This window comes from Corapipo altera, unplaced genomic scaffold (genome assembly GCF_003945725.1).
Source record: "Corapipo altera isolate COAL_440 unplaced genomic scaffold, ASM394572v1 61411, whole genome shotgun sequence".
In the NCBI taxonomy this organism is placed as follows: domain Eukaryota; kingdom Metazoa; phylum Chordata; class Aves; order Passeriformes; family Pipridae; genus Corapipo; species Corapipo altera.
In genome coordinates this window covers 16,154,313-16,181,471 of record NW_020884875.1, presented here as the reverse complement: position 1 = coordinate 16,181,471, position 27,159 = coordinate 16,154,313, and the positions used below count along the sequence as shown (strand labels likewise).

At 38.5% G+C, this 27,159-nt stretch overlaps 1 protein-coding gene across 1 annotated transcript in view; it reads left to right on the top strand.

The window, feature by feature from the left end:
* The first annotated feature begins 13,701 nt into the window (after positions 1-13,701).
* The window catches only part of GLDC (glycine decarboxylase), a 45,037-nt gene continuing 31,579 nt past the window's right edge, over positions 13,702-27,159 (top strand). The window contains exons 1-3 of the mRNA XM_027635036.1: positions 13,702-13,919; positions 14,013-14,091; positions 23,873-24,008. Of these exons, the coding sequence (XP_027490837.1) occupies positions 13,704-13,919; positions 14,013-14,091; positions 23,873-24,008 (431 nt within the window). The 5' untranslated portion in view covers positions 13,702-13,703. The remainder of the gene's footprint in view (positions 13,920-14,012; positions 14,092-23,872; positions 24,009-27,159) is intronic.

Below are 27,159 nucleotides of genomic sequence, written 5' to 3'. Positions count from 1 at the left end.
TAGCTCTAAATTCCTATTCATGTTTTTGAAAGCACACACTGACAAATTAGTGTTACTGTGCTCATACCTTTTGATTTTTAAAAGAACCAAATTCATCACTTGATCTCAGAGCTTATTGCTACAAGCAATATTATTTTCCAGCTGACCCACAGCTAACATGGATTTTATTGTTTTTGTTTCTCTTTTATCTCTTTAGTGTGCTCTTCCATGTGTTGCAAAGTACAGATAGTGAAATGCTTTGGGTCATGCAACATTGTCAGTTAATTCTTTTGTGAGCTGTGGTGCCAGCTAATCCTCGTATTTCGATTTCTGATGTGTTCTGTGCAATCACTTTTTTGTTGTTTAATCATTATGCCTGAAATAAAGAACAGCTGATAACAGCAAAAGTCAAAGGGATTTAGTCAAGTTGTTCTTCCACAGATATCTGTGCACTTAATTGCCACCACTGATACAGAAAAGATTAGCAAAAAGGAAAAATTTACCCACTGTTTTACACATTGATAAAGTCTTTAGGAATATGAGAAATAAAGCTACATCAGACAGCTACAGAATGTACAGAAGAGTACATGCCCCAAACAGATGCTCAAATGTACTTGGTGGGTATTACAATACAAAGAAAATAGGGAAAGAAGGAGTGAGGCAAACAGTGTTAATAAGGGTGACAGATGTAGGAAACGTAGGTACATGGTATTGCAGTAAATGTTCTAAAGTACTCTTCTGGCCCAAGATTAACTGTATGGAGAGTATTAGTTTGGGGGGAAGAAGATGAGGAGGGAACTGTTCACCTTACTTAATTGCAGCACTGGTGAAGTAAACCAATTAGAATAAAACCATAAGATTACTGGCTGCACCCAGGTAGTGTGCTTTCCAAAACATAGCTTGATAATGAAAGGTGAGATTCTATGTATTTCAAAGGCATAGCCATACAGAAGCTGAGCTTTTTCACAATGTAAAGTGTCATCTTTTGCTATCTTTTGCTACTAAATGTGATGGGCAGTGGGTGGTGTTGAATCAGGGTATTTCTCCCAACACTGGTTAGGTCAATCCAAACAGCTTGCTCCTACTGAGGTCAGACTCTGTTTCTTCCATTCGCACCCACACACATACAACCACACACAATTGCTTCTGTCCCTTATCCTGCATCAGCTCTGAAGCTTGCTAGATCCCCTACCTGAGCAGACTTATCTAAATAATCAAGTGATTAAAAATATATATATAACTTTTTGATAAACTGGGAGATTAATCAGTACATAGAAGGAGCCTCTCAGTGCACAGAGATGTCACAAAAGCAAAGGCAGCTGGTGTGAACAGAAGACTATGTGACATCTCTCATTTTCAATAGTGATCAGTTCAAGCCATCGCTGGTAACATGGTTCTCATTGTCCATTGGTTGTAATCTGCATCCTTCTATTAGTATAACTTTTCATTTGTTTGTCTCTTAAAGTTTTGTAAGAAGCTTAAAAATCAAGCACCTTTTTCAGTAATTTCTCTTCTAAACTACCTAGGCAATATCAGGGATATTTCTAGGATATATGATTAATGAAAAGTCTCGCACCTTACAACCACAACTAGGTAAAAGGAAGCTAAGTTCTGTTGTACTTGTAGGATGTGCCTCTCTGCTTTCCAGTTTAAAAGGCATTCTGGGGATTGCTACATTCTTTAGAAAAAGTACTGCTGACAGTATTCAGCTGTAGATGGAAGTACATTTTTTTTCTTCTTTTTTTGGTGTTCTTGCTGAGAGAGATGTCACATGAATACACTTTGAATTTATACAGAAATTAAATGAGCTGTTGTGACCTTCCCATCTTCCATAACATCCTACAATATTAGTTTCCCTGTCAAATTGCTGTAAACACTCTTATATAGTAACAATTACTGTACCCTGTGAAATTGCTGCTTATTTACAGTAGCATCCATCCAAAGACCTTGGTAAGCCAGAGGAAAAAAGAGAAAGAGGAAAAAAAGGAAGTCAAACAGGTTAATTTACAGATGGTTCTACAAATAATGAAATTCAAGTGACTGAGGACCTGACTCTGGCAAAATAAAAACTCCCATATGGTAAAGTTCACATTCCCACCCCAGCCAAAACTATTAAAAGACATTTCAGGAAGTTCGGGTTACTATTTTATTTAAGTTTTATCGTAAATGGAAATCCTAACACTAAGACTGCAATTTCAATAGTTATCATGTGGCAATCTAACAGCTTGTTGCTGGTGCTTCTGTCTCTCACTTTGAGACATTCCCAACACTTACTAGACTTCTTTGTTAGCTGATCAAACTCATTAACTAGGCAGAAATCTAATCCAGAAAAAGAAAAATGTTTCCTGCATGGTTAGCAAGATGAAATGATTCATTATACAAGGAAGGAGGAGGAAACTCACAAATGGGAACAGAAGAAGAGATAGAAAAAAAGGGAAAGTAAAATTTCTTCTTTCTTGACAACAGTGAAATACTGCAGTGCCAGAGATAAGACTATTCACGTCTTACCAACAAATTACTTACAGTTAACTGCAAAAAATTGTAATGCTAAAAAATGTATCAGTACAATATTATGGTACACTAGAACACTGTAAAAAAAAAAGTTAGCTTTCTAAAACCATAGAGTATGAATGAAATCTAATAGCAAAAGCAGCAGAAGAGGAAAGCAGTAACCATAGCTAGTCTGGTTAGGTATTGCTTATTACACGAGGGGTTTTTTTTAAAGCAAATATTATAATTCTTTCTACAGAGACCCATGTGCATTAAAATTCATGTCTATGGTTTTAAAGGAAAGAAGATTACATGTAAATTAAGGCTGCGTGTTTGTGCTTAGTGAGGCCTCAGACTGGTGTTTGTACCTTTGAGAAGGAAGAAGAAAGATAAATGTCATTAAGCAAAGGAAATAACAGAGCAATGGGAAGGCTACTTGTCCTGGTTCCGGAGGTTATTCTATACCACCTTATATCATTTCTGGGGGCTGGGGGAAGAGAGTCTCTTCCTGGGAGAAGGGGTTCCTTCTGGGTCAGCATAGCATGATGGAGGCAGCAGTCTGGTATTGCTTCTGTGTGAATGATTTGCCTCTTCCTTGTACCCTCTGTCATGAATATAGTTCCTGTTACTGTTCTTTTTCTTAGCTTGTTGCTGTTGTTCTTACCTAAACCTGTGATCTTTACCTTTTGTGCCTCCATTTCTCCTCTCCAGTGTGCCACAGGGGGAAGAGGGAAGGGGAATGAGGTGAGTGAACAAGTGGCCCATGGTTTCAGTGGGAGCACTAAATTGAAGAATACTATTCCTAAACCATGACACTACTCTAAAAGAAAACTTGAACAAAACAAAAAGCACATAAGGACAGCAGAGCAGAAGAAAAAAAAAAAAACAAACCACGGAAGCAGGAAAAGGAAAGGTATATAAGGAAGAAATGAAATAACTAAAACAAGGATAATTGTAATTTTTAGGCTCTCTGAAATCCACTGATACATTTACTTTCCCAGCTTAAGTATGTAAGGCAAGTTTTTGAAAGAATTGGATTTCTAGGGTCCTGCCTGCTGCCACACGGTCTAGCTGCTGGTTGCAAGCCTGAATTAAGTTTGGAAAACGGAGCACCAGTCTGCTATTCTTCCACAAAAGCACTAATAATAGGGAAAAGCTGCCATTACAGCAAGTAACTTTATTACCTGTTTGGCAGAGTTTATGCCTAAAGGAAAAAGGATTTGAAATACTGTTTTTTGGTATTCTTCCAGTTGAACTGAGTAGAAATGTACAAATATTGAATTCCTTTCCTGCCTGGTTGATTTCTTTACCCCTTCTGATTATCAGTTTGTAACTCATGATAATTTTCAATACTTTTTCTGGCCTTTTCTTTTTCTGTTTTTTGTCACCTGAAGCTCAACAAAGTATAATCAAGTGGGGGTTTTTTTAGGTATGTATGTTTTAGCAAAAGTTATGATCACTGGTAGAAAAAATGCCACATAAGAAAAAATTGAAAAGATTTGATCTTGTATGGTTAGACAACTGTATCCTCTGATAGCAACCTCTCCTGAACTCTGAGAAGCTGCAAACAATTTTGTTTCATTGGGCTCTAGCACCAACCCTTGCACTGCTTAACTGATGTAGTGAGCTAAAGAGAGGCTGGACAACATAACCATGACCATTACAAAAGAGTATGAAGGTACAAAACATCAGAAGCAAGTTCCATTTAGCACATGAGACCATCTGGGAAGGAAGAGACTCAAATTCTTATTTGTGGCACGAAAATGTTGGTAGCAGTCTACAAAGAGAAAACTATTCTATTCCATATAAAATAAAAAGCAGATATAATGTGTGCTCTAGTTAATATGGGAGTGAAATGACTGTTAGAATATGAATTATTGGAAATACCATTTGACCTGTGGAAGATATCATGGCAATGATTTCCTTTTCAGAGATTTTTGTGAAGTAGAGAGGTAAAAGAAAGACACTTTGCTAATAAATAGAAATCTTTGTACTCTCTACCAAATACCTCCTCTGTATTTACTTAACTAAAAATGTGGGTCATTCAACAGTCCTGGATAAACCAAACGCACAAAATATTGGCCACATTTCAGAACAGAATTGAGCAAGTTTGAGAGACAGTCAGCATTAAAATAGTGCTTTTCACTGTTATTTCTAAAAACACCTATGAAACAAATGTTTTTCACACTGTTTATTATTATTGTTAAAACTGGAGTGTTATCCATTACAGCTTTGTGGACTATTTGTATACATCTCTGAATCAATGCGAAGTGACGCTCAGATTTAACATTTTGTACTTTCACAAGCCCAAGCACACTGATAATATTTATTTACCAGGGAAGGAAGCAGATCCCCTCCCACCAAAAGCCTCTCTCACTCCACCCAAATGTCCTCTCCATGACTCTTTAGCTCCCTGAAGATCTCTAAAACTGGCAAAGAGGAACACTGATTAATCAGAAAGCAAGGATCATGAGGAGTGTTAGGATTTATTCCAGTCACAGCAAGTGTACAGGAAGTAGCTCACAACCCAACAGCATTCAGCTTCTAAATCCTCCATCAAAACAAGCTCACCAGGTTCTGTGAGGCACAGGAGCATATAGCGAAGTATGACTGGGGCACTGCGGGTAGGGGCAGGCATGGGCACTGTGGGACAGGGATGGGGGACCAGTGGAGATTAGACTTTACATTAATTTTTTACTTCTTGCTAAGTTCTCTGTTAAGTACAGACTGACAGCATGTTGGTCTCTAAAGAATCTTATCAATGAGAAGAAGGAAAAGAAATATCAGTTTTACATTACTTGCTATTAAATTATTTACTTCGTTATTTCATCAGGCAGCAAATAAAAAGGCATTTGAAAATGGCCTAAGGTACCCACAGGGAAAGTCGTAATTCTCAGATTTTTTTAGTTAAACAGGCTTTTGTAAATTCTCCATTTTTTCACCAGACAACCATCTATTTCACTGAACATTTCTCTGTTCACAAATACTACTATTCATATATGTTTTCATAGATCAATTATAAATTGCAATTACAATTGCAGATTATATTGCTCTTACCCTCACACAGTTATTTCAAATCTCTTCGTCCATTGTCCATTTCTTCTATTATTTTGTGCTTAGTAATTATGGAAATGTTCAGGCTAGTTTATGAACAAAAGTTCTTAGAGAAACCTGACACATATTCCTTGGTACTGGTCATAAACTTAAAAGGTAAGGTAATAATTTTTCAGGGTTTATTATCTGCTTCTTAATAATGTGTGACCTGAGTTTAATTCTTTGGTTATTTCATATGTGACTGAATGGGTTAATGAGAACTGACCAGGAAAGCAAAATTATTCTATTATTTTTATTTCAATGTCACTATTGCTCTTTATTACTTTAAAAGCTTCTGAGTACTAAGTCCCATTTAACAGTGCATATTGCTCACCTTGATTAAAAATTGCTTAGACAAGAAGGTACAGACTGTTTTAGCCAGTACGCCTTGCCCAGTGTATTTCCTACCAATGAGCCCAGACTATTTCTTTGGAAAGACATATTTCTGTCTTTTGATTATGTTCTAGAGTTGATGTTGATCAACAGAAGGCAAGTCTTCTGTTGAAACAGTAAGGAGGGTCATAGATTTTATTTCTGGAAGCTCCTTATGATCACATGGCAGAGGTTACTGTGGTGGCACACTGTTTTACAAAGCAGCTGTCATTCAGATAAGGAAGTGTGAGTGTGCTCTTACCTTCTGCAAAATTTTCAGAGGCCCTGTTTCTGATTCATGGAAACCTTAATCGAGTAAAAAGTAAAGGCGAGTTGATCCTATAATTTAATTCAGCTTTTTTAAAAGATTAGCAAACACAGAGTTGCATAATGCCATTTTGCAATTGGTAAACATAAGCACAGAGAAGATACATTTTAAATATTTGCACTTAGGCAGGCTAACATATTAGCACTGTTAGAAGATGGTGATCTCTTGTGTTCTCATCACAACAGTAGTAAACTAACAGGCTACCCTTAATTAACTCAGTGTCCATTGGAAGATACACATTTCCGATAAATCCATGGGTAGCAGGTATAGAGTTCTATAAGATCAGATGTAATATGAAACCACATAATTTTCAGAAGCTAGTACTATGAAAATTCCAATTTGCTCTTGCTTCTTTTCATCTGTTAGTTAACATTCTTCCATGCCATCCTTTGGAAGAACGTCTGTCATAAGAAAATTATATGAAATAATGTATCCTTTCTTTATCATCATAATTTTAAAAAACAGCAAAGGAATTGTTAGTAGCATCTGAGATTTCTCAGCTTCCCCCATCATTGTATATTGCCATGCCATTTTAATTACAGATGATTACCTATCAGCTATACTTTACATCCAAACATGCAACACTGAAAATCATGAAATAAAAATTTAGGATTTCCTTTGCAAGTTTAATCTAATCTCTAGACATATCCATTAGAATATATTTATAAAGTCACTCTTTTCTCCCTAGGACACATACCTTATTTAGTAAATAGGTAGTTATTTGACTTTTTTTTTCTTTCAGTGCTACACTCACTGTTATTCCTAACTCTCAATTATTTTCTCTTACTCTTTGCCACTGATCAGTCCTGTGTCAGTCTCTACTCTCACCAATTACTTGTTCCATTACCCTTTTTCCAAATAAACCATACTGACAGTGACAAGCATTTCCTATAAATCTGTCAAGTAGATATCCCAAGCTGCACTTTTCATCTCCTTGTTGCAGTCTGCCATTCCACTTACTCCCCAAAGTCTGAGAGGTGTTCATTCTCCACCTGAGTCAGGATTTTGCCTCACTCTACTGCACTAAATAACAAATTTCTGAATTAGTTGAGGCTCATTGTAATTTTACAGTCCTGTAAAGAGGCACAGTATGTTGATGCTTCACTACACTGAATCAACATTAATGCATGGCTTTTTAGCCAGAGCTGCAGAATCACGGCTGTACAAATCATGTGCAACCCCTGAAGGATTCAGGGAATGTAAGTGAATGGGAAGTCATGGTCAGGTCATGTCAGCCCAAGGTAAAGCATGCTTACTGTGACTGGAATGATTAGAGGAGATACGGCTGAGTCCTAAGAAGCCTCTAGCAAGTGTATGTGAACCAGTACTTTTAAAAAGCTTATATTTTAGCCATGTTTGCTAGTTTTTATTTTCATTTTTTAAACAGGAACAGCAAAAAGATCTCTAATACAACAACTAGGCCATTGCAACATCTAAATCTTTTTCTAAGTTATATGTTAACTAAAATATTATGTAACATTAAAGTATTTATTCAGTTTTGATTTCAGAGACAGATTCTTCAGTGCTGATTCAACCTTGGTCTATGTTTAAGAGATATGTTCATTAGGAGTTTGCAAAATATCAGATACTCTAATCAATTGCACACATTCTTCAAGAAGATAGCAGAACAAACCTTTGCAGCTGCTAGCTGGTTATCAAAAGAACCAGTCCCATGTCTTTCACTCCTGTATACTCACTGTGCAGTCCTGCTTCCCTGCCTTGTACTGTCTGTGATACTCACCTCTTGTGATCCCTTGGCAGGCCAGCAAAACTTATATTCATCCAAGAAAGTCACTCCTATTTTTAGGCTGGACATGGTATAATGAAATCTTATGTTGATTCAATCAGAAACTTAAACTTCATCTGCGTTTATATGGACGAACCTCTGTATATGTACATATAGTCAGACTATGACCAAACAAAATGTCTTAACTGATTATAGGCCACCTGGAACCTGACAGAAGGTATGTTTTGATGGAATCGATTCCTGCATTTGCAGAACTGGTTTAAGTGATCTCTTAAAATCATAAATCATTACAGCTCCGGAAGCAGCAGCCCTCTTTAAGGAGATGGGGACTCAGAAACTCCCCTAAAAGGGGATTTCCCCTAAGGAACTGCAAGATTTCTTCTCCTCTGCAAAGAGGAAAAAAGTATGCCCTTATTGGAGCTTCTGTGATTTATAAAGAGGAATTCATAAACCTTTACCTCAAATAGAGCGAGGAAAATGGGTTTTTATTTCTAGGGGATCTTGTTCAAATTTGGGAAAATACTAATACACTAAAAGATGAATAACTGTGACCTAATCTTGCAATGGGAAGAGGATTGTTGGTCAATGTTTTTCAAGCTAATGCTTAGTTTCATTAACATCTGTTGGTTTGAAAATCTAGACAGACACCTGGGATCTGAGGTTTTTTTGAAAGAAAACTTTAGTTTTTGCTGAAGCTGTGATCTCAGCAGTCTGTATTGATGTGCTAGCTGAAATACAAACAAAGGTTTGTACTTCCACTTCTACTGTAAAAATAACAAAATAAAACCCTATACATATTCAAAAGCTATTCTGAAAAAAAAAAAAACACTCAGCCTTTTATAATTCCTGAATTTGCAAAATCTGCATACTCTGTTCCATAATACCTTTAACTCCTAGATGTGAATAAGAGAAGTCAGATGTTTATTTCCCAAAAAATATCTCTCAGTACCTTGTCGTCATGATAAACCTGTTAGGGTCAGCAGTATACAGTTCTCTCTGTGCCAGAGAGAACTTTTTAATTGCCTAATAAAACTAGATTAGCTAAGAGAAATTACTGCAATTCAATATCTATTACACAGGTATTCATAGTAGATAACACCTGTATTTACAAAGGCAATGCTGTAATCATATAGCCAAGTTCAGTATTTAAAAGCCAATGGACACAAAAAACATGATAAAAGCTTTAACATATCCAATATTAAGTAGCTGAATTTGCATTCAAAGTCTATCAAGCTTACCTTTTAACCAACAATAGCAAGTGACAAAGACTAGAAAATCACCCACTCTGCAGCAAATAATTCTGACTTAGTAACAAATCCAGTGTAGATCCTCCTGGCCTTCTCATTTGGAAGCTTTACAGAGGACATTGATAGGCATTTTTAAGGATTGACAGTGATAACAAGGGAAGAAAACCAAAACACATAATTGATTGTAATCTGACAGTTTTCAGGGAGGAGAGGTGTCTCCCATGGAGACATGGCAGCAGCTGCCCTGCTTGGCTAAGTGTCACAGAGATGTCTGGCAGTTCAATTAGTCTCAGAATGAAGGAGCAAGGTGGCAGATGAAGATCAAACCAGTGGTGATTGGAGTTAATTTCCTTTATCTCTTATGTGGAGATCCCCAACTCCAAATATAAAAGGAAATGAACTACAAAAAAGGTTTGATTCGCGTTGAAGGATTAAGAGACTTTTTTGGCCAGAAGACTGGATTATTCAGGGGTTCTTTAAATAATTTAAAAGCCTATGGGCAAAACCAGTCTGCAAAGTCGTTACCTAACCATATAGTTGTTACAGGAGAAAGTCAGGACACCAACTGCACCTACAGAAACTACTGACACTGACCAGCCTCACCCAGGGCATGTACACACTGCTCATGAACTCAGGGTCTCCACTTCACCTCAGCCCTAGACCCTCAGATATCTTGCCATATGCTCAGCCACAGACTAATCTGGCCCTGTGATCTGGATAGACCTCAAACCTACACACTAGCTAGTTTTTATCCTGGACTGGTCTCTCAGATGTCCACTGCCCACTGTCTTTAGCCCTGTCTCCAAAATGGACTTCAGAATCAAGATGAAACTTTGTCTGTAGTCCTATCTCTGATCTCATCTGCTTTTGCTCCTGACTGGACACTCTGAATGAACCTGGTTCATCACTTCCTGGGACTGCCAGTGGATCCTACAACTAGCACCTGGCTTACCCTGCTACGACTAGACCCTGTGGGACCACACCCTAGAGTCAACCTTTACTCCTGGAACACCAGGTCTGAGGGAACAGTAGTTCCCCTTGGTGATTCTTGGAAGAGGAAACAGAGAAAACACACTAACACCTAGTACCATAAAAAGCTTCAGACGCCTTCTTCAGCCATTTGCTCACACAAGAAATGCCATCCGAGGGACCTGGATAAGCATGAGAGGTGAGCCTGTGTGAATCTCATGAAGTTCAACAAGGCCAAGTGCAAGGTCCTGCACCAGGATCAGGGAAATCTGAAGCATAAATACAGGCTGGGTGGAGAATGGATTGAGAGCAGCCCTGAGGAGAAGGACTTGGGGATGTTGGTGGACAAGAAGCTGGGTTGTTCGTTATGTAATGACAGCCGTAGTACTTTTCAAATCTTACTCAAAGCAAAGAGTCATGTTACCGATGAAACACTTACTGAAGAGAAAAAAACTGTCATAAAGATGTTTCAAATTAAAAGGCAGCAATCTTTACAGTATACACCCGTAAGCAGGAACAACTGTGGAGATGGTAAACAGCTAAAAACTTCCCTTCTGTTGAGGAATTTTTACAGAACAAATCTTGCATCAGGACAGAAATCAGCATATGTAGAAGTTAAGTCTGTACTGATACCTGCATGATCTGTTTCACTTGTAATAGCTTTAATGTTATGAGTGCTTTTCATTACTTTAAGGAGTAGTGGATAGAGGAAGAAAGGATTATAATACAACTGCTTTTGAATAGTAAGCTGTTATATTTATTCCACTAGTAGTTTACATGGGTTCAGTGGTCAGCTGAATAAATTTGGGAAAAAAGCACATTACGGACTCTTGAAAGCAGAAATCCCAGGATAATAACTAATGGTAGAAGTATTGCAGATTGGTATCAGCACATCTTTTTGGCCTAGTCTTATGTTCCTCCTTAGGTAGCTGCATGGCCAGTGTCGGAAATAGGTTATTATTATACATAAGACTGTAATCTGACCCAATCTCTGTGTTCTATGATACAGTGGTCCAGAGGCATATCAGCTGGCATAGACTTTCAGCTGTGGGTTATGGAAGGCAATTGAAGTGAATCTTAAAAGAATATAACACACTTTTATTATTTTGGTAATTCATGATTTAAGAAGAGCGCAGAATGATATTTCTAACATCACCCATAAACTTTGTAGTATTAGAACTGCAACAGAATTTTTAACTAAATCACAGCTGGAGTCAAGTCATTCATATAAAGTGAAATATTATCAGTGTTAAAAAGAGTACATATACCCTGTCACATTAATATAAAAGGTATAGGGCACTTCTCTTAAGAGTCTTGTGCTTTATCTAACAAACCTGACATTCCTAGCAGCTACATAGCAACTCGCATGGTCAGCTCATCAGGCCAAGATATATGCATCTCTGAGCTTTGCAAAAATTGCTGTAATAATAGCAAGACACTGTTTTGCAATCCTGTCCTCTCTTCCAGGAAACTTCCTTCTTTCTGCTGATGTACATGCTGAAATGAAAACAACTGGTTTTGTTGGCCATGTGCTTTTAAGTGATTGGTTTATTTGAAGCTACAAGATTAGCTAGGTTTTGTTGTTTTGATATCAAAGCACTGTCCACAGTTGATATCAGAGTTTCATTTTCTATTGTGTCTCTTGTTCAAGATTGCCATTTGCTTGTTAAGGCCATTAATACAGTTTTCAGGAGGCAGTAAAGAACTAACTGATCAAGAACATAAGCCAGGCTTGTATCCTTACCACAGTGATTGCACATAACCCATGCTAAGGTGACGTCTGTGTTAAGTTTCTGAATAAGAAAGTATTAACAAACCACTCCAGATGTGGTGCTTTCCACATGAAGTGGGCATCCCTTGACACTACTGCATGGTTCACTGGCTCATCTCTGCAGTCTTCCTGCTCCAAAGCATAGTTTTCAAGTTGAACTAAAACTGGGCTTACTTCCGGAAGAGGAAGAATTGTGGGTAGACAATACATGGTTTGGGATGCTTAGGATGCTTCTGTCTTCCCTCCAGACTTCAATTCCTATAGCACTACAGGCAACTATAAAACTCTGACCTCGCATTAAAGAAACAATTCTATCAAAGTTACCATTTCAAGTGAGCTGACTGTAATGGCTTATCTTGTGTGAAATATCATGCCAATATTACCTGCCAGAGAAAAGGGATAAGTTTTGATGAACGCTTATTACTTGGACACATTCTGCAAGAATATTTGGACAAAACCTGCAAATTGTTTCAAACAGCTTTGGAATTACTTTTAAAAGAAATTTATTTCAGTACAAATTCGTAACAAGAAATAATTTGTAATATGGTTTGTGGGTTTAATGCATTTTTCTAATATTCCTATTTAACTTTTGTTATATTATCTCAAGTTAGGAGTCACAGCAAAATTTTCATTCCCTTCATGTTACTATCATATTTATAAAGAGGCAATATATACATTTAGAGGAGAAAAACAAAACAATTATATTTTAATAGCAATCTGCTAAAGTCGGTATTGGATTTATATCACAAAGCCTTGCAACAAACAGCTTTGCAGTTTGAAGTGAGCTTCATCTCAGTTTAGTGTATTAATTTGGGCTCTCTCATTCTGAAACAAGGGACTTAAGTCATTACTCTAAATACACACTGGTATAAATTGTGAGTGCCATTTCCTGCATAATGGAGTAGGTAGGATAACTCAGATTATATCAGAGGAGTAATTCCATGTTTACTACAAGAGTAGAGAGCTTGTATGAGTCAGTGATCTTTGGTGCAAAGTAAATTTAGTTTTAGGTTCGGAAGTAGTGAGCAGTTATCTCCCTGAATTCAGAAGACAGACAGCACATCTGTGATACAATTAATATGAAACCAACATATGTCTTGGGAATATTTTTTTCTGCCATTCTTATTCTATTTAAACGTTGATGCAAATACATGTCCTCAACGTGGTTATACTTGGTTCTGTTTATAAACAAAGATACAACTTTGCAATTCTGCTGCTATCCTCAGAGACACAGAACTGAAAGAGGGTACCAGTTACCTCTCCGCTCCCTAAGACTGACATCACCACAAGTACTAAAGTTCACAGACACGCACACACCGACACACAGCAGTAGCAGTTGTGGACAGTGACGTATGTTGCTTCTCAAGCTCGCCACCCGAAAGCAAGTACACGCTCTGCTGCAGAAACACAGAAACCTTTTTCTCCTGTTCGAGCAAGCCTCTTACGGACGGGAACCCTCTTTCCTGAGAAAATGTCCCCCGGGGTGTGCGCAGGGAGCCGCGGGAGCAGCGGGCGCAGGGATGCTCGGCGGCGGTCCCGGTGGGGTGGGGGGTCAGGGCCGGCGGGGCGGGCGGGCAGGTGGTGGCGGGGCGGGGCGAGCGCGGCACCGCCCCTGGGCCCCATTGGCGCCGGCGGCGGGGACGCTCCGCACCGCCCCCCGCACACAAGTGCAGTGCCCGGCGCCGACGGGGTCTGCGCGGCGGGGCCATGCAGAGCTGCGGGCGCTTCTGGGGTCGGCTGGCGGCCCGCGGGGTGCCGAGGCACCTGCGGGGGGCGGCGGCGGCGGGGCAGCGGCGCTGGGGCGGCGGCGAGGCGGCGCGGTGCATCGAGCAGCTCTTGCCGCGGCACGATGACTTCTCCCGGCGGCACATCGGGCCGCGGGAGCGGGAGAAGCGGGAGATGCTGCGGACCGTCGGGGTGCAGGTAGGCGCCGTGCGGGGCGGAGGGCGGCGTGGCCGGAGCCCTGCTGCTCGGGCTGTGCCGAGCTAACCACGGCGTGCCGTCGCCTCTTTGCAGAGCGTCGAGGAGCTGATGGACAAAACCATCCCGGCCAGCATCCGCCTCCGGAGGCCGCTGAGGATGGATGACCACGTCTGTAAGTGATCGCATGGCCCAGGGTGCTCCCGGAGCCCCCCCGCACTGCCGCGGCCCCTTCCAGCCGCCAGAGGCCGAGGATGGGGGCTTGGGGTGCACACTCCTTCCCCCCCTCCAGTGTCCCTGCTGAGATATGTAGCGAGCAGATCTTCCTGCTGAAGTGAATAAGACTTAAATAAGTGTAGCATCACCATCATCGACAGTTCAGTCTTCGCCGGCCAAGTCAGTAGAGTAATTCGGCAGCTGCATGTATTACTCTCCTGTTGGAATCAGTAGGAAAATGCATATAGCAGATAGAGATTGCCCAAAAGCCCATTTTGGAGCTCAAGTGCTATAGGGACTTCACTTTGTCCCAAGAGCCTGACACCGAGTGAAGGGTGTGACTAGTGTCCCCTTAGTGTGGACTGTAGCTTCAAATGGTCCACTGTCTTTTTTAAGTTCTTATGTATCTGCAGGATCTGTTATTCTTCCCCCGCCAGCAATAACCTACATATTTTAATAACACTAAAAACCCGTGTCTCCATATGATGGACACACAGTAGACTAATGGCCAGCATTTTGAGTCCATGTGATTGAGGGCTATGAGTAAACTGGAAGAATACAAAGCATTTGATCCAGCTGTTGTGGCACTACAATAATTTAGTAAATTGCTGTAGAAAACTTGATGTGATTTGATGAGCTTTTAGATATTAATGTTTTTAAAAGTTAGCATGCACAGCACAGAATTTCTACCTCATAACTGCAGTCTTGAGTGATATCTGTGAACATCATGCTGGAAATCCTGTAAATGAAAGAAACGCTAAAAAATCCCCCTTGCTAAACAATTCCACTAAAACTGACAAAGCTCAGTGACCATTCAGAAAGAGGAATCAATTACTTCAGTATTAACTTCATTTTTGTGTGAAGATCCTTTGTCTGATTTGTGGAAAACTTGATCCCTCTCTCTGGCATTTTCTCATTGCTCATCTGTGTGCTGTAATTCGAGTGTAAACTTCAGGCCTGCAGCTCTGGTGAGGTTCCCGGCCAGTTCAATCTGGTTACTCCGAGATGACATCACAAGCAAGAGGCAGTGCCACAATGAACAGCCAGGAATACTAGACCCTGAAAAGACAGATTCTAGCCAGAAGGGGTTCAATAGGGACTGAAAGTTTCTACTTTTAAAATACTTTATTAGTACAATGGAATTTTATTTTTTCATAACTTCCCATCTTATTAAAATGGGGAGAGGCTGGGTAGAGAAGCGGAATTTAATCACCTTCTTCTGTCTTTATAACTGCTGAAAGTATTGCTTGGCATATTTTCCTATGATTAATGTATTTTAAGGTGCTTCATGATTGACAAGTGATTTTCACCGATCCTCAAAGAAAAGAACTTTCTAAGTTATTATGGTTTTAGGTCTGCAGGAGGGATTAAATGCAGCTGGTGGCTAATAATTATGTCTTAAAAAGCTTTCTTCTTGTTAAATTTTTTTTTATTATTAATTAATGTGATACTCTTATCAAATTGTACATTACCAAAATAAACATAAAAAAGATACAGTAGAGTTGGGCATTAAAATAGTTATACATTATGGAAAACTAAACCAGTGATGTCAACCTAAGTCAAAATCTTGATGCAGTGCTCTAATGCTGATTTGCATAACAGTTTTGAAGTGGATGTCTTCTACATATCTGTGCATTAGTTGCTATTCTGTTGTATGCAAGTTCTCACTGTGCAACAGGACCTCATTAACTAACAGTGTATTTAGTTCACTGGCATTTTGCTCCACTTGCTATGCTGTTCTTGTCCCCTTAGAGTAAGCTTTGAAAGAATGTGACCGTGATGCAGTCTCACATTGCACAGCATGCAACAGAGAATTTTCAAAAGAGATGCTTGCATGAGGTACAGAAAACTTTTTTCAGCACACTACTGCTTTTTTCTTCTGCAGCTAATGTGCTGAACTGTCTTTTATAATTATTGTGTCGTTGTTTATCACTGGTTTTCCACTGCGTTGGTGGCAGAAAACTCCACAGCTTGCAAAAGAAAAGTTAAAAGCCTCGGCTTAAAGTTGTGCAATGTCACATTGAACATCTTGTGCCCAGGACGCTATAGTCTGAAACTTGCTTCCTCATTAATGTATCATTAGAGAGAACATTGTCCACTCATCAGGGTGAGATTTCTTGTGTGAGTATGGTGCATCATTATTTCTCTATCATATCCCTTGTATTAGAGGGAAATAGCAAAATTGGGAATATCACAAAAACTGTATTCTATTTTAAACATCTTTTTATCTGTATGAAGACAATTTTGCGCCCACTGTCCCCCAAACTCACACATAAAATGAAAGAACAGGACAAGACAATGCAAAACATGTCACTCAGTGACCTTTAGCATTTGTAAAATTTGTAATACAGTATTTCCAAGTGGTGTAAATATACATTTCCACTGGTCTGTATAACTTGAATTAAAAAAATAGTGACGTCACAAGGTAGAGTGCAGCTGAACAAATCAGCTGTGCTAGAGCTGCTCCTTTGTACTAACAAACACAGCTAAGCTTACACTGAAGTCTCACTGAAGTCAGTCCTTGACGGTGAAGTCAATGCTTACAGATAGAACTAGACATGCAGTCCAAGAAAACCATGCACACACCATGAAAAGTACATCTAGGTGAGTATCATAGGTCTCTACAATTTTGGGGGTTTTTGGCAAATTTTATAGTTTTAAACCTCATCTCAGGTGTGTATATTTTATGTGTAAGTTTGATGTATATGCATATCTTCAAATTTTGATCAGGTCTGTCAATAGGGAAGATTGTATTACAGATCCTTCCATTGGTAGTGTAATATAACAAGTTGTCTAAAAGATTGAAAATCAGTTGACTGGGTGTATGGAATAGCAGTAAAAAAAAGAAAAAAGAGGCTCCTGTGGATGCAGCTTGTATTAAAGAGCTGTTTAAAATGGCATTACATATTCCACTGCTGATAAATAAAACCTCTGAACACAGTAGAAGCACAATTATTTTGTACCTGTGTTGTCTTTCTGAGACATTTTAGCACAGACCTACTCTTCAGTGGAACAATCAAGCTTCATTACTTCCCTGAAGGACATAATATGCCAAGAGAGAAAGCCTCTGACCTTAAGTGGACATTTCCTCAGGGTATGAAGGCTCTGCAGTGGGAGCTGAACAGGCTGAATCAGTGGGCCGAGGCCAATGGTGTGAGGTTCAACAAGGCCAAGTGCTGGGTCTTGCCCTTGGGTCACAACAACCCCAGGCTGGGGGCAGAGCGGCTGGAAAGCTGCCTGGAGGAGAAAGACCTGAGGGTGGCTGCTCAACAGTGGCTGAACATGATCCAGCAGTGTGCCCAGGTGGCCAAAAAGGCCAGTGGCATCCTGGCCTGTGTCAGCAATAGGGTGGTCAGCAGGACCAGGGAAGGGATCATCCTGCTGTACTAGACGCTGGTGAGGCTGCACCTTGAATCCTGTGTCCAGTTCTGGACTCCTCATTCCAAAAGGACATTGAAGTGCTAAAGTGTGTCCAGAGAAACAACAAAGCTGGTGCAAGGTCTGGGGCACAAGTCTTAGGAGGTGCAACTGAGGGAGCTGGGCTGGTTTATCCTGGAGAAAAGGAGGCTTGAGGAAGACCTTATCACTCTACAAGTACCTGAAAGGAGATTGTAGGCCAGGTTGGGGTCAGTCTCTTCTCCTAGGCAACTAGTGACACAGTGAGAGGAAATAGCCTCAGGTCGTACCAGGGGAGGTTCAAACTGGACATTAGGAAGAAATTTTTCACTGGAAGTGTTGTTAAGCATTGGATGGGGCTGCCCAGGGAGAGGTGGAGTGATCATCCCTGGAATTGTTCAAGAAACAACTGGACCTGACTTAGTGCTGTGGTCTGGTTGACAGTGTGGTGATCTGTCAAAAGTTGGACTTGATGATCTTAGAGGTCTTTTCTAACGTAAATAATTATGTGATTTGTTTTGCTTATGTATGAAAGAAGTAGCCATTCTGGTAAATGCTGAGCTTTGCTGGTACAAGTGCATCTACACTAGAAATTCTTTTGCAATAATTATTAGTGTTCCTGTATTGGCAGATTTTTTTCCCTGTGTTGGCATGGTCAGTGATGAAGGAAAGAAAGAATGTTTGTTGTGGTAAGAGATTTCTGAAATGAAATACTTTGTTCAATATGTAATATGACAGAACCATCTATGTCCATTTTCTGACCAGAAAAGAGCTGTTTAAAAATGTCTGCCGCCATGAGGCCACTGACAGTATTGTAAAATCACCTGAACATGCCACTGAAAGCCAGTAGAGGTGAAACAGCACAATATCTGATTTCCACTAACAGTAAATTGCGGTCCCGTACCTCAGCTTGATTCTGGAAAAGGAGCTTTTTTACAGTTAGATTTTTCTGCAGATATAGTTGAGGAAAAATGTAATTTTGGCGCGTAACTTCTGTTCAATCAATATTTACAACAAGGGTAGATGTCTGTTTGATACTTAATTGTGATCATCTGGTATTACAGAACTTTTTTCCCACTGTTACAGTAACTAAGTTTTTCTTTAAGCTTTAGCACATATGTAGTGATTGACCTATTTGAAGTAAAAGAACAGATTGTCTTATATAAGTGTAATCCTCTTTATTTTATCCTTACAAACCTACTGTCTTTATCAGTTGTAGTTATCCCTACAATGTTGCCATTGTGTGTCCATCCTTATGTTATGGGTAGACTTGCTTTGTGCACATTATGTATTTCTGCTTTTTATTTCAGGATTTGAATTTTTAAAAAGTTTTAATTAAAAAATGCATCCACAAACTCTGCCACTTTTTCTTTTCCCAAATATTCCTAGTTACATTCTCAAATTTTAGGATTTATAAACATAAGTTTCTAAAATCTGTGTAAGAATGCAATTTGGTCTCCAGTTTAAGTGTTATTAGAAGCAATACTGCTCAGAAACAGTCATATTGTAATAAAATTATTTGTATCTTCAAATTTAACTACTCTTTATGTAGTCGAATCTACTTTAACTAGGATTTTAGATTTAAAATGCTAATTAAAAATTAATTATGGGTGAGTTTATAATCATTTGCTAATGTCAGTCAGATTTTTAGAGTCGATTTAGTCATTTCGGATTCCTTGCTACTGGAGTCCACACCGTAGCTTCAGATACCTGTAACAGGGGTAGTTGTTACCCTGCAGTGTTGCCACAGGTCGTGCAGCAATCTGCATTGCCACCATTGGTACTTTACTCCTCTCATGTTGCTCCTCCTCATGGCACTTCCAGGCTGCTGCTCTTTTGAAAGGCAGCAGGCCCTGGGAGTAGAACAGAGAAAGGCAGGCATCTTGCTGGCTCTCAGCTCGTCCATGCTTTCTGCTTCTCATGGCATCCTCAGGTCCAGACTGGCTGGGTGAGTGCAGGTGGCCTGAGTGAAAGCAGGAGGAAGAGGCAGGGCAACAGATGCTGTTGGCTTTCTGCCCATATCTTGTAGTTGCTGGTTGGACACAGCACCTGGAACAGGCACTATCCTTATGCTGTCCTACAGCATTATTATGTGTCTGACAGTTCTTTGGAACTCATTTGCTTTAATATAATCTGATTTTTTTTTAAAATGGAGATCAAATTAATTATTAAAGCAAGAGAAATAAATTAATCACCTTTTTCTTATATCAGCTGTTCTGAAGATCTTGATTCCTTGATCTCAGAAGTTAGATTTTTTTTTTTGAGATCTGACATAAAGTGAATCAAATTATATCATACAAATAGTCACCTCCCTTTTGTGTTGTGAGGTTTAAGTAATACAACTTGAACTCTCTCTCTTTCTCTGGTACCTTATTATTTTGCAGGTATCTCAAAAGATCAAGGCAACTCTACTGTGCTAACCACAAAAACACTAGGAACAATAAGTGTTACCATTTTATGATCTGATAATTTAAACCCTCCTACTATTTTGTGATATATTTTACCTTTGCTACCTTTAGACATAGCAATCTGAAAATGTCCTCACAGAACTACTGCTGGGACTCTCAATAAATTTTCTCCAATTACAAGATAGCAGTGTTGCAGGATCAATACTTTATTCTGAATATTGTCTTTGATCATAATTTTAATCAGTTAATGAGGGGAATAAAGATCAACTGCAGCAACCTAGCTGGCAATTTTATTTTTTGCTGAATAAGGTTCTTAAAGAATTTTTATTGTGCAGCCAATAAATGAATTCATGATAAAGGCACATCAACCGTTTAGTCTCAGAAAACTGGAAACAAACAGCTGAGTGTGATGGCCAGGGTCCCACTGTTATTTAAGTATAGTAAATTTTTCTTTCTGTTTGATTTCCCCATTTTACATATTGCTTCTTAATTTCATCCATTTCTGGGAAGAATTAAAAAAAAAAGAAATCAGTAACACAATCCAAAATCTCTCAAGCTGTGGGTTTTTTTGAACCATGTATCTTGAAATTAGTAGAAATCTTGCTCTTCATATGTTTTAGTTTTAAAAAAATGAATAAATTATTTACATACACCATTTAAATACACCATTTCCACTATATATACTCCAAGTTATATACTTTATATAGCAGAAAAAGTCTGTAATTTTTTGGTTTTCATGACAATCTTGTGGACAAAAATGGAAACTTAGCAATTTCATTATTAATTTGAAAATTAATTTTAAGCATGCATAAGACCACTCTTGTGGTTTGCATTTATCTGCCTTGATATTAGCATTAGTTATTTACGAAGTGATCAATAAAGAGTTAGACACCTTGCAAAAATAACTTTACGGGAATACACTTAGGAAACCTAGGCTTGTTGGAGTGGGAAATAAGGCTACTGATAGAGACACAGGGTCCTGTTCAGGCCAGTGGGGACCCGGGTCAGCAGGCTCAGCTGTGGGCTCAGACCAGGCTGCTCAGGGCTTTACCCAGTCAGAACAGGAAACTCCCAAGGATGGAGGCCCAGCTCCACCACTGGGCTGTCCTCATGGGCCCAGCTCTCCTTATCTCCAGCCTGAGTGTCTCACGCTCCTGTTGTGCATGCACGGCTGTGAAGAGCCTGGCTGCATCTCTTCCAGCCCCTCCTGTTGGTGCAGGGCATACTCTTAAGAATGGTTTCATTACCTTGTTCTCTGGTCTTAGGACTCCAACGTACATTTATCTCATCTGTGCCTACATCACTTCTGCTTGAATTCAGAGCCCTATCAGCATAAAGCAAACACTGAATTAATGAAATCTGCATGGACTTACGTTAGGTCATAGGTAAGCCAGCCTGTACAGATAAATCACGGGCTGTTGACTTTCCCTGCTCAGGAGTGCAGTTACTTCTGAACTTCCTGTGATGAGCATACTGTGATGAAGTACTTCAAGGCAGTCTTCATCCCAGGTCTCTTTAAAGAGGCATACCAAGTGTGGGAGATGAATATTTGAGCTGTACTGCTGCCATTGCCTTCATAGTGACCAAAGGAGCAGGTTAAGTGAGGTGAAGTGGGAGTGAGAGGAGTGTACCCTCCAACATTTTACCGCCCTGATTTAAAATTAGTTGTGTAAATGTCTTCCCAGGTAACTCATTAAAATGTAATAATTAAAAATCTGTTCAGTGTTAGAATCTTCAGTGCAGATATTCTTGGTGGGATGTGATTCTACTCTTAAGCATAATTACTACCTAAGCTGCTTGCAGTCTCACAGGGCTTTTGGCTTTGTGCCTTTAATCAATTTGGAAGCAGGTTTATTTCAGAGATCTCCAGCACAAGCTAAGTGGCTACAGGTAGTGGTTGTTCACTACAGTTGCTGAGAAATGACTCTAGAAAAAACACCTAGTTGGGCGAACAAAGAAAATGCTATTGGGCATATTGTACAGTATTTGTGATATGTGTTTACTGCAGAAATCGCACTCAGTGCATTTTTGTGTCTGAGACTGAGCAAGTTAAATGACAGCCAACTTCTGCCTTCAACTGCATTTGGAAGTTCATTACTATTTTCAAGAAATCATTGATGTTTGAATTATGCAAGAATAGAAGCCTTCCTCTGAAACTGCAACCAAACTGTCTTTCATTAAACTTAGGGTTTGCAAGTGGTAGAGGAAGGTCTCTACAGTGTTAAACTCTCACTTAAAAAAAACAAACAAGTGCATCTGTCTGGTATAAACTGTGTGGGAAGATTATTGAGGAATGGAGCTTTTCACTATGCTTTAGAGATTTTGCCCTGGACATTGCTGACTTCAAGCCTATAAGCATATAACAGTTGAGTCTCCAGAAAAAAAATTGCAGTTTACTGAAATTAACAACCAGTCTTTATACATTAGATCTGATGGTTAACACTGAGTAAAAGGCAGAGAAGAAATTAACTTCGAAATGAGAACTAACACCAGTAAAAAAATAACTGTGAGAGGTGTAATGTGACTGTGGAAGAAATAAATTAAAAACCAGATTTTTGAAAAAAATCTTTATACATGGAATGCAACAGTAGCAATTTGAGTAAAAGATAGAAACAAGTTTGGAAATCAGAGCTAAAGTTCTAATATCCTTATTCGTGACTGCACTAGAAATTAATTCAAAACCTAATAATTATTTGCCATCACATTCCAGAGAATTGACTGTTTTGACTTGATCCCTCTTGCTAGTGTAACTTACAGAGAGAAAATGGGTTTTGAGACATCCAGGGTCCAAGGTATTCTACTTTTCATGATTTGTAGCCTTATATTACAAAGTCTGTTTTCCCAGTTGAAGTACAGAATGAACAGAACTTGGTGTAACTGCTCTAATACAGCAGTCTGGGGTCAGAGTGGGATGAGGAAGAAAAAAGATCTGCTCCCCTTACCTAGGAGGATTGCTGTACAATTCCACCCCCGTCTGTTAGGTTTGTCAGACTTGCCTGTCTGTGTGATCCTAAGAGAATCTACTGACCATCTTCCTTCATCCTCAGCTACTAATATATTTTGTAGATACAGCCCTTTGGCAGCATTATTTGTTGACTGCTAGGACTAGGTTGACTCAATGTGATTTTTGCACAGCCTTCAGGACACTGAGAAGTATGTAAAAGCAAGACCAAACAATGGCTGGGGGAGGGAGGGAGTGAAAATGCCTTCCTTCTCAACACTTCAGAATCATTGTGTAATCTCTTCAAACTAGATTGGCAGGCTCATTTAAAAGTTAATCTCATTTAGAATTTCTTAAGCTACAAATACTCTAACACTTTTTTTTTTTTAAATAAACTGATGAAGCATATTAAAATTGAATTAAAAGAATTGTTCTATCAGCTATTTAGGGAAAATGTGAGTACATAAAGTTTTTTAATGCAAAGAAATTATTCCTGGGTGCTTGGTGTGAGCCCAGTTTGTGTAAATATGACTCTGTTAGAAACACTAAATCACAGTTATGGATGGCTGTGGCTTCATCCAGTGTTGCTTCTGCAAGGTTTAGCTAAGAAAAAGTGCCTGCTGAGGTAAATTCTAATGCATGTGCAAGATGGGTCTCTTCTGGGTCAAATGTACATTGTGTTAGCATAAGAAGGACTTTATAAGCCTTTTACCTGCAGCTCTTTCTCTCTCTATTCTTTCCACATTGGCTGAAACCCTGTTATTATTCAGTTGTTGCATTATCCAGAATTTTGTCAGAATTTTAACTTTCCCAGAATGTTTCACCACCTTACTATTTTATCTTTCCTGATTTTGGGCTGCCCTTTATTCTGCTACTGTTTATACTCGCATCACCTGTGTTGCATATTTTTTACACTGGGGTACAAGACATTTCAGTTAAAAACTGTTAGCTTTATGTGTAGCTGTAATATTCTGACATAATTTCTTTTCAATTAGGTGAAAACGAAGTCCTTGAAACTCTGTACAATATTGCAAGCAAGAACAAGATATGGCGGTCTTACATAGGCATGGGTTATTACAACTGCTCAGTGCCCCAGCCCATTGCACGGAATTTGTTGGAGAATGCAGGATGGTAACGTACCACATTTTCTTGTTGAATATGTGTGTTTAAATACACACTTGAAGTTTGTCTTATGAATGAGTGTAGATAAACATACCCCAGACCTGTTTTTTTCACTGAGGCTTTCATGTATTTGCTAACGATGTGTATCGTACTGTGTCAAAACTATGGTGTTCATGCTGAAGCTAGAAAGAAAAAATAATACTTTTGACTTTTGAAGATGCATTTTTTTTGTAAAATATTACTGATTTTGTGACTTATATTCACAGCTCCTGTTTATTATGAACTAATACAAGAATATTTGCTTGCTTTAAGGAAGCATACAGACATAACTCCTAAACAAAAGTAATTATTTTCTAACTTGTGCCTAAATTAAAACAGCTTCCTCCTCCACTGGTATATGCAATTTGGGTGGAGGTAGTTAAACACTGTGCAATACTCTGATCATGATTTTCTTATGAGGAAGTAGGAAACCTTGAAAATTCTAAAGGCTATTCTCCTGGTATTTCTTTCTTGATTTATTTTATTTTAAACCAGAGACCTTCAAGTGTTTGAATGTGTTTCCATCAAGTGAGTTCTTGTCTGATCAAATAATTCACTGATGAACAGGAGCAGTACTATCATAAAATGATCATTCATTTATGAAGAGGCTGAGAATATTGTACTTGCTGATCACCCTGTTGACATCACAGCTGATCACCCAGCTGACATTTCAGTTTTTAAAGGACTGTAACTCAAAAATGGTGCAACAGGAAAAGCTAAATCTAATGTGGAATCTCACTTTCCAACAGACTGAATGTCACTGATACCCTGTATTTTCTCATTAAGTTTACAAGTTCACCTATCACTAGTCAGGAAAATCCTTTTTTTGTACTGTATTAAAATGATAACTGTCATCTTTATTACTGGGTAATTTTTATTTTAATAAAAACAGTATTTAAAGTTTATATATGTATTCAGAAAACCAAACAAGAAAAAACAACCAATCAAAAGATTATATTAGTCAGTGTAAAAATCCATTGTTACTTAGACGTTATATAATTTTTTATACTTTGGGTTGCCATAAATGTGTCTACATATCTGTAGGCCTCTAAGTCTATTTATTTTTAAAATTTTTGCTCTATTTGCATTGCACGTTTTTGAACTGGTGAAAAAGTTGCACTGTTTGGACTCAAGGAACCTATGCAGTACATCTATACAAAGCTTTATTTAGCTTTATTCTCACTTACTTTTTGCAACATATACAAACTAAATATTTCAATACAGTACCACAAAACAAGTTATTAACCGATAGAGGCAAAGATAAGAACACTTAAAAACTAAGTGGAACAAAATTAACTGCTTATTTTTAAATCCTAAAAAATTATGTAGTGTTAATGAAACAACTGTGGGAGAGTCTGTCCACATATCTGTTCTTGCAGTGTACTGTAAAGTAAAACTAGATGGATAAAAGCTAATCTGTTAGATGGCCAAAATGAAAGCTAAAATGTTTGTTGGGGAGAGGCATATATGTGTGTGTGCATATGTGCAAAAGCAACTACAGAGGCTTTATGGAAGGTGTTTAAGAAGTCAGACCTCTCCTTACATCTGCTGGATGTGTAACACTTTTCCATGCTGACACACTTCACTTTGCAGCTCCAAGGAAAATGCTGCAAGCTCAGACTCGCTGTTTCTGATCTATTTCTCTCACGTAACTTGTAGTTGCTGTTGCTTGGCATTTATTAGAACAAGGCTTGCATTGGTAAACAAAATAAGTCTATGAAAGATTGTCCCTAGAAGTCTGTTAACACAAAAGTGAATGACTTCACAGTATTTAGGACACTTGGACTTGCTAGGAGAAGGTAGGAAGCACTGGAGTAGATTTCAGGAGAAAACTTTAGAACCAAATGTATTTTCAGCTGAAAATGAGACTACTGAACCATACTGGGTTTTTTATAAGGTTAGTTACCGCAGAAGTCTTCCCAAATATCTGATTCTGTTAACAGAATCAACACATTTAACTTGGAATTTTAACTTTTTGAAGGATTTGGACAATGATTTATATCTCTGTCCACTTCTAATTTCTGTTGGAATGTGAATATAACTTCCCAGTTGGAATGTGAATATAACTTTTCTCTAATCTTACCATTAATCATCTTCCCAGCCCCCCATTAACGTAATAATTACGTTTTTTCACAGTTGATGTGCTGAGTTCTTTCCCTAGTAGCATACAAAATTAATTCTGTGCTCTGCCATGAATATGTGAATAACTGAAGATGTGAAAATATTTGGTTTCAGAAATCAACTACATTTAGAGTTTTTATTAACATATAGGTCACACCAGTGTAGTATTTATTTTTGGGGCTGAAGTGCATAAAAATACCTATCAGACCTTGCAAATCAAGAAGGCCTTTGAAGTCACACTAATACCTACAACGGAGCATGATGCAGAGGTCTCCAAAGTACAGCTCATTTGATTCCTTTGTCCCCAGACATTAAATATGTAAGAATAAAATACCTGTACCGATGATGCCTGCAGTACTCAGATCTGTAGTGTAAATTATTAAACTTATTAGCTAGTAACACTCAGCACTTATGCATTACATTCTGAAAATTACTGCATACTGTGCAATAATTACTTTAAAAGAGTTTGCTTTTAAATTACTTTAAAAAGTCATTTACTGTGTAGTAGAGAATCAAGCAGAAGTCAGAATGCAGACTAAAGCCAGATATTTTGTTTGAAGAAATTGTGATGTAGAATATATAAAAGATAGAGATGCTTAGAAAATGCCAAAAAACCTTAAAGTAAGTGTTTAAGTAAGTGGTTTTATGTTAAAATGGTGTCTTTACCAGTTGAAATAAGCTTCATGCACTGTAATTTCTGGCAATACTGGAAATCAAGATTTCTTGATTGAATTTTTTCTATTTTCCTGAAATTGATTGGTTTTACTTCAACTGTATTTACCATTCAAAACCACCACATCAAAATCATAAAGCCTCATTAATGCTATTTTGTAATATAGTGTACTTTCCCAACTATGTGGAGTAGAATTTCTCTAATGTATTTCAACTAAACTCAATGCTTTTACTCTTATTAGTCTTAATTCTAGTTCCTCCTACAAGTTATAATACAAAATATGACCCTTAGGTGAAGTAAAATGAGAAAGCACTATTGTTAACCTCA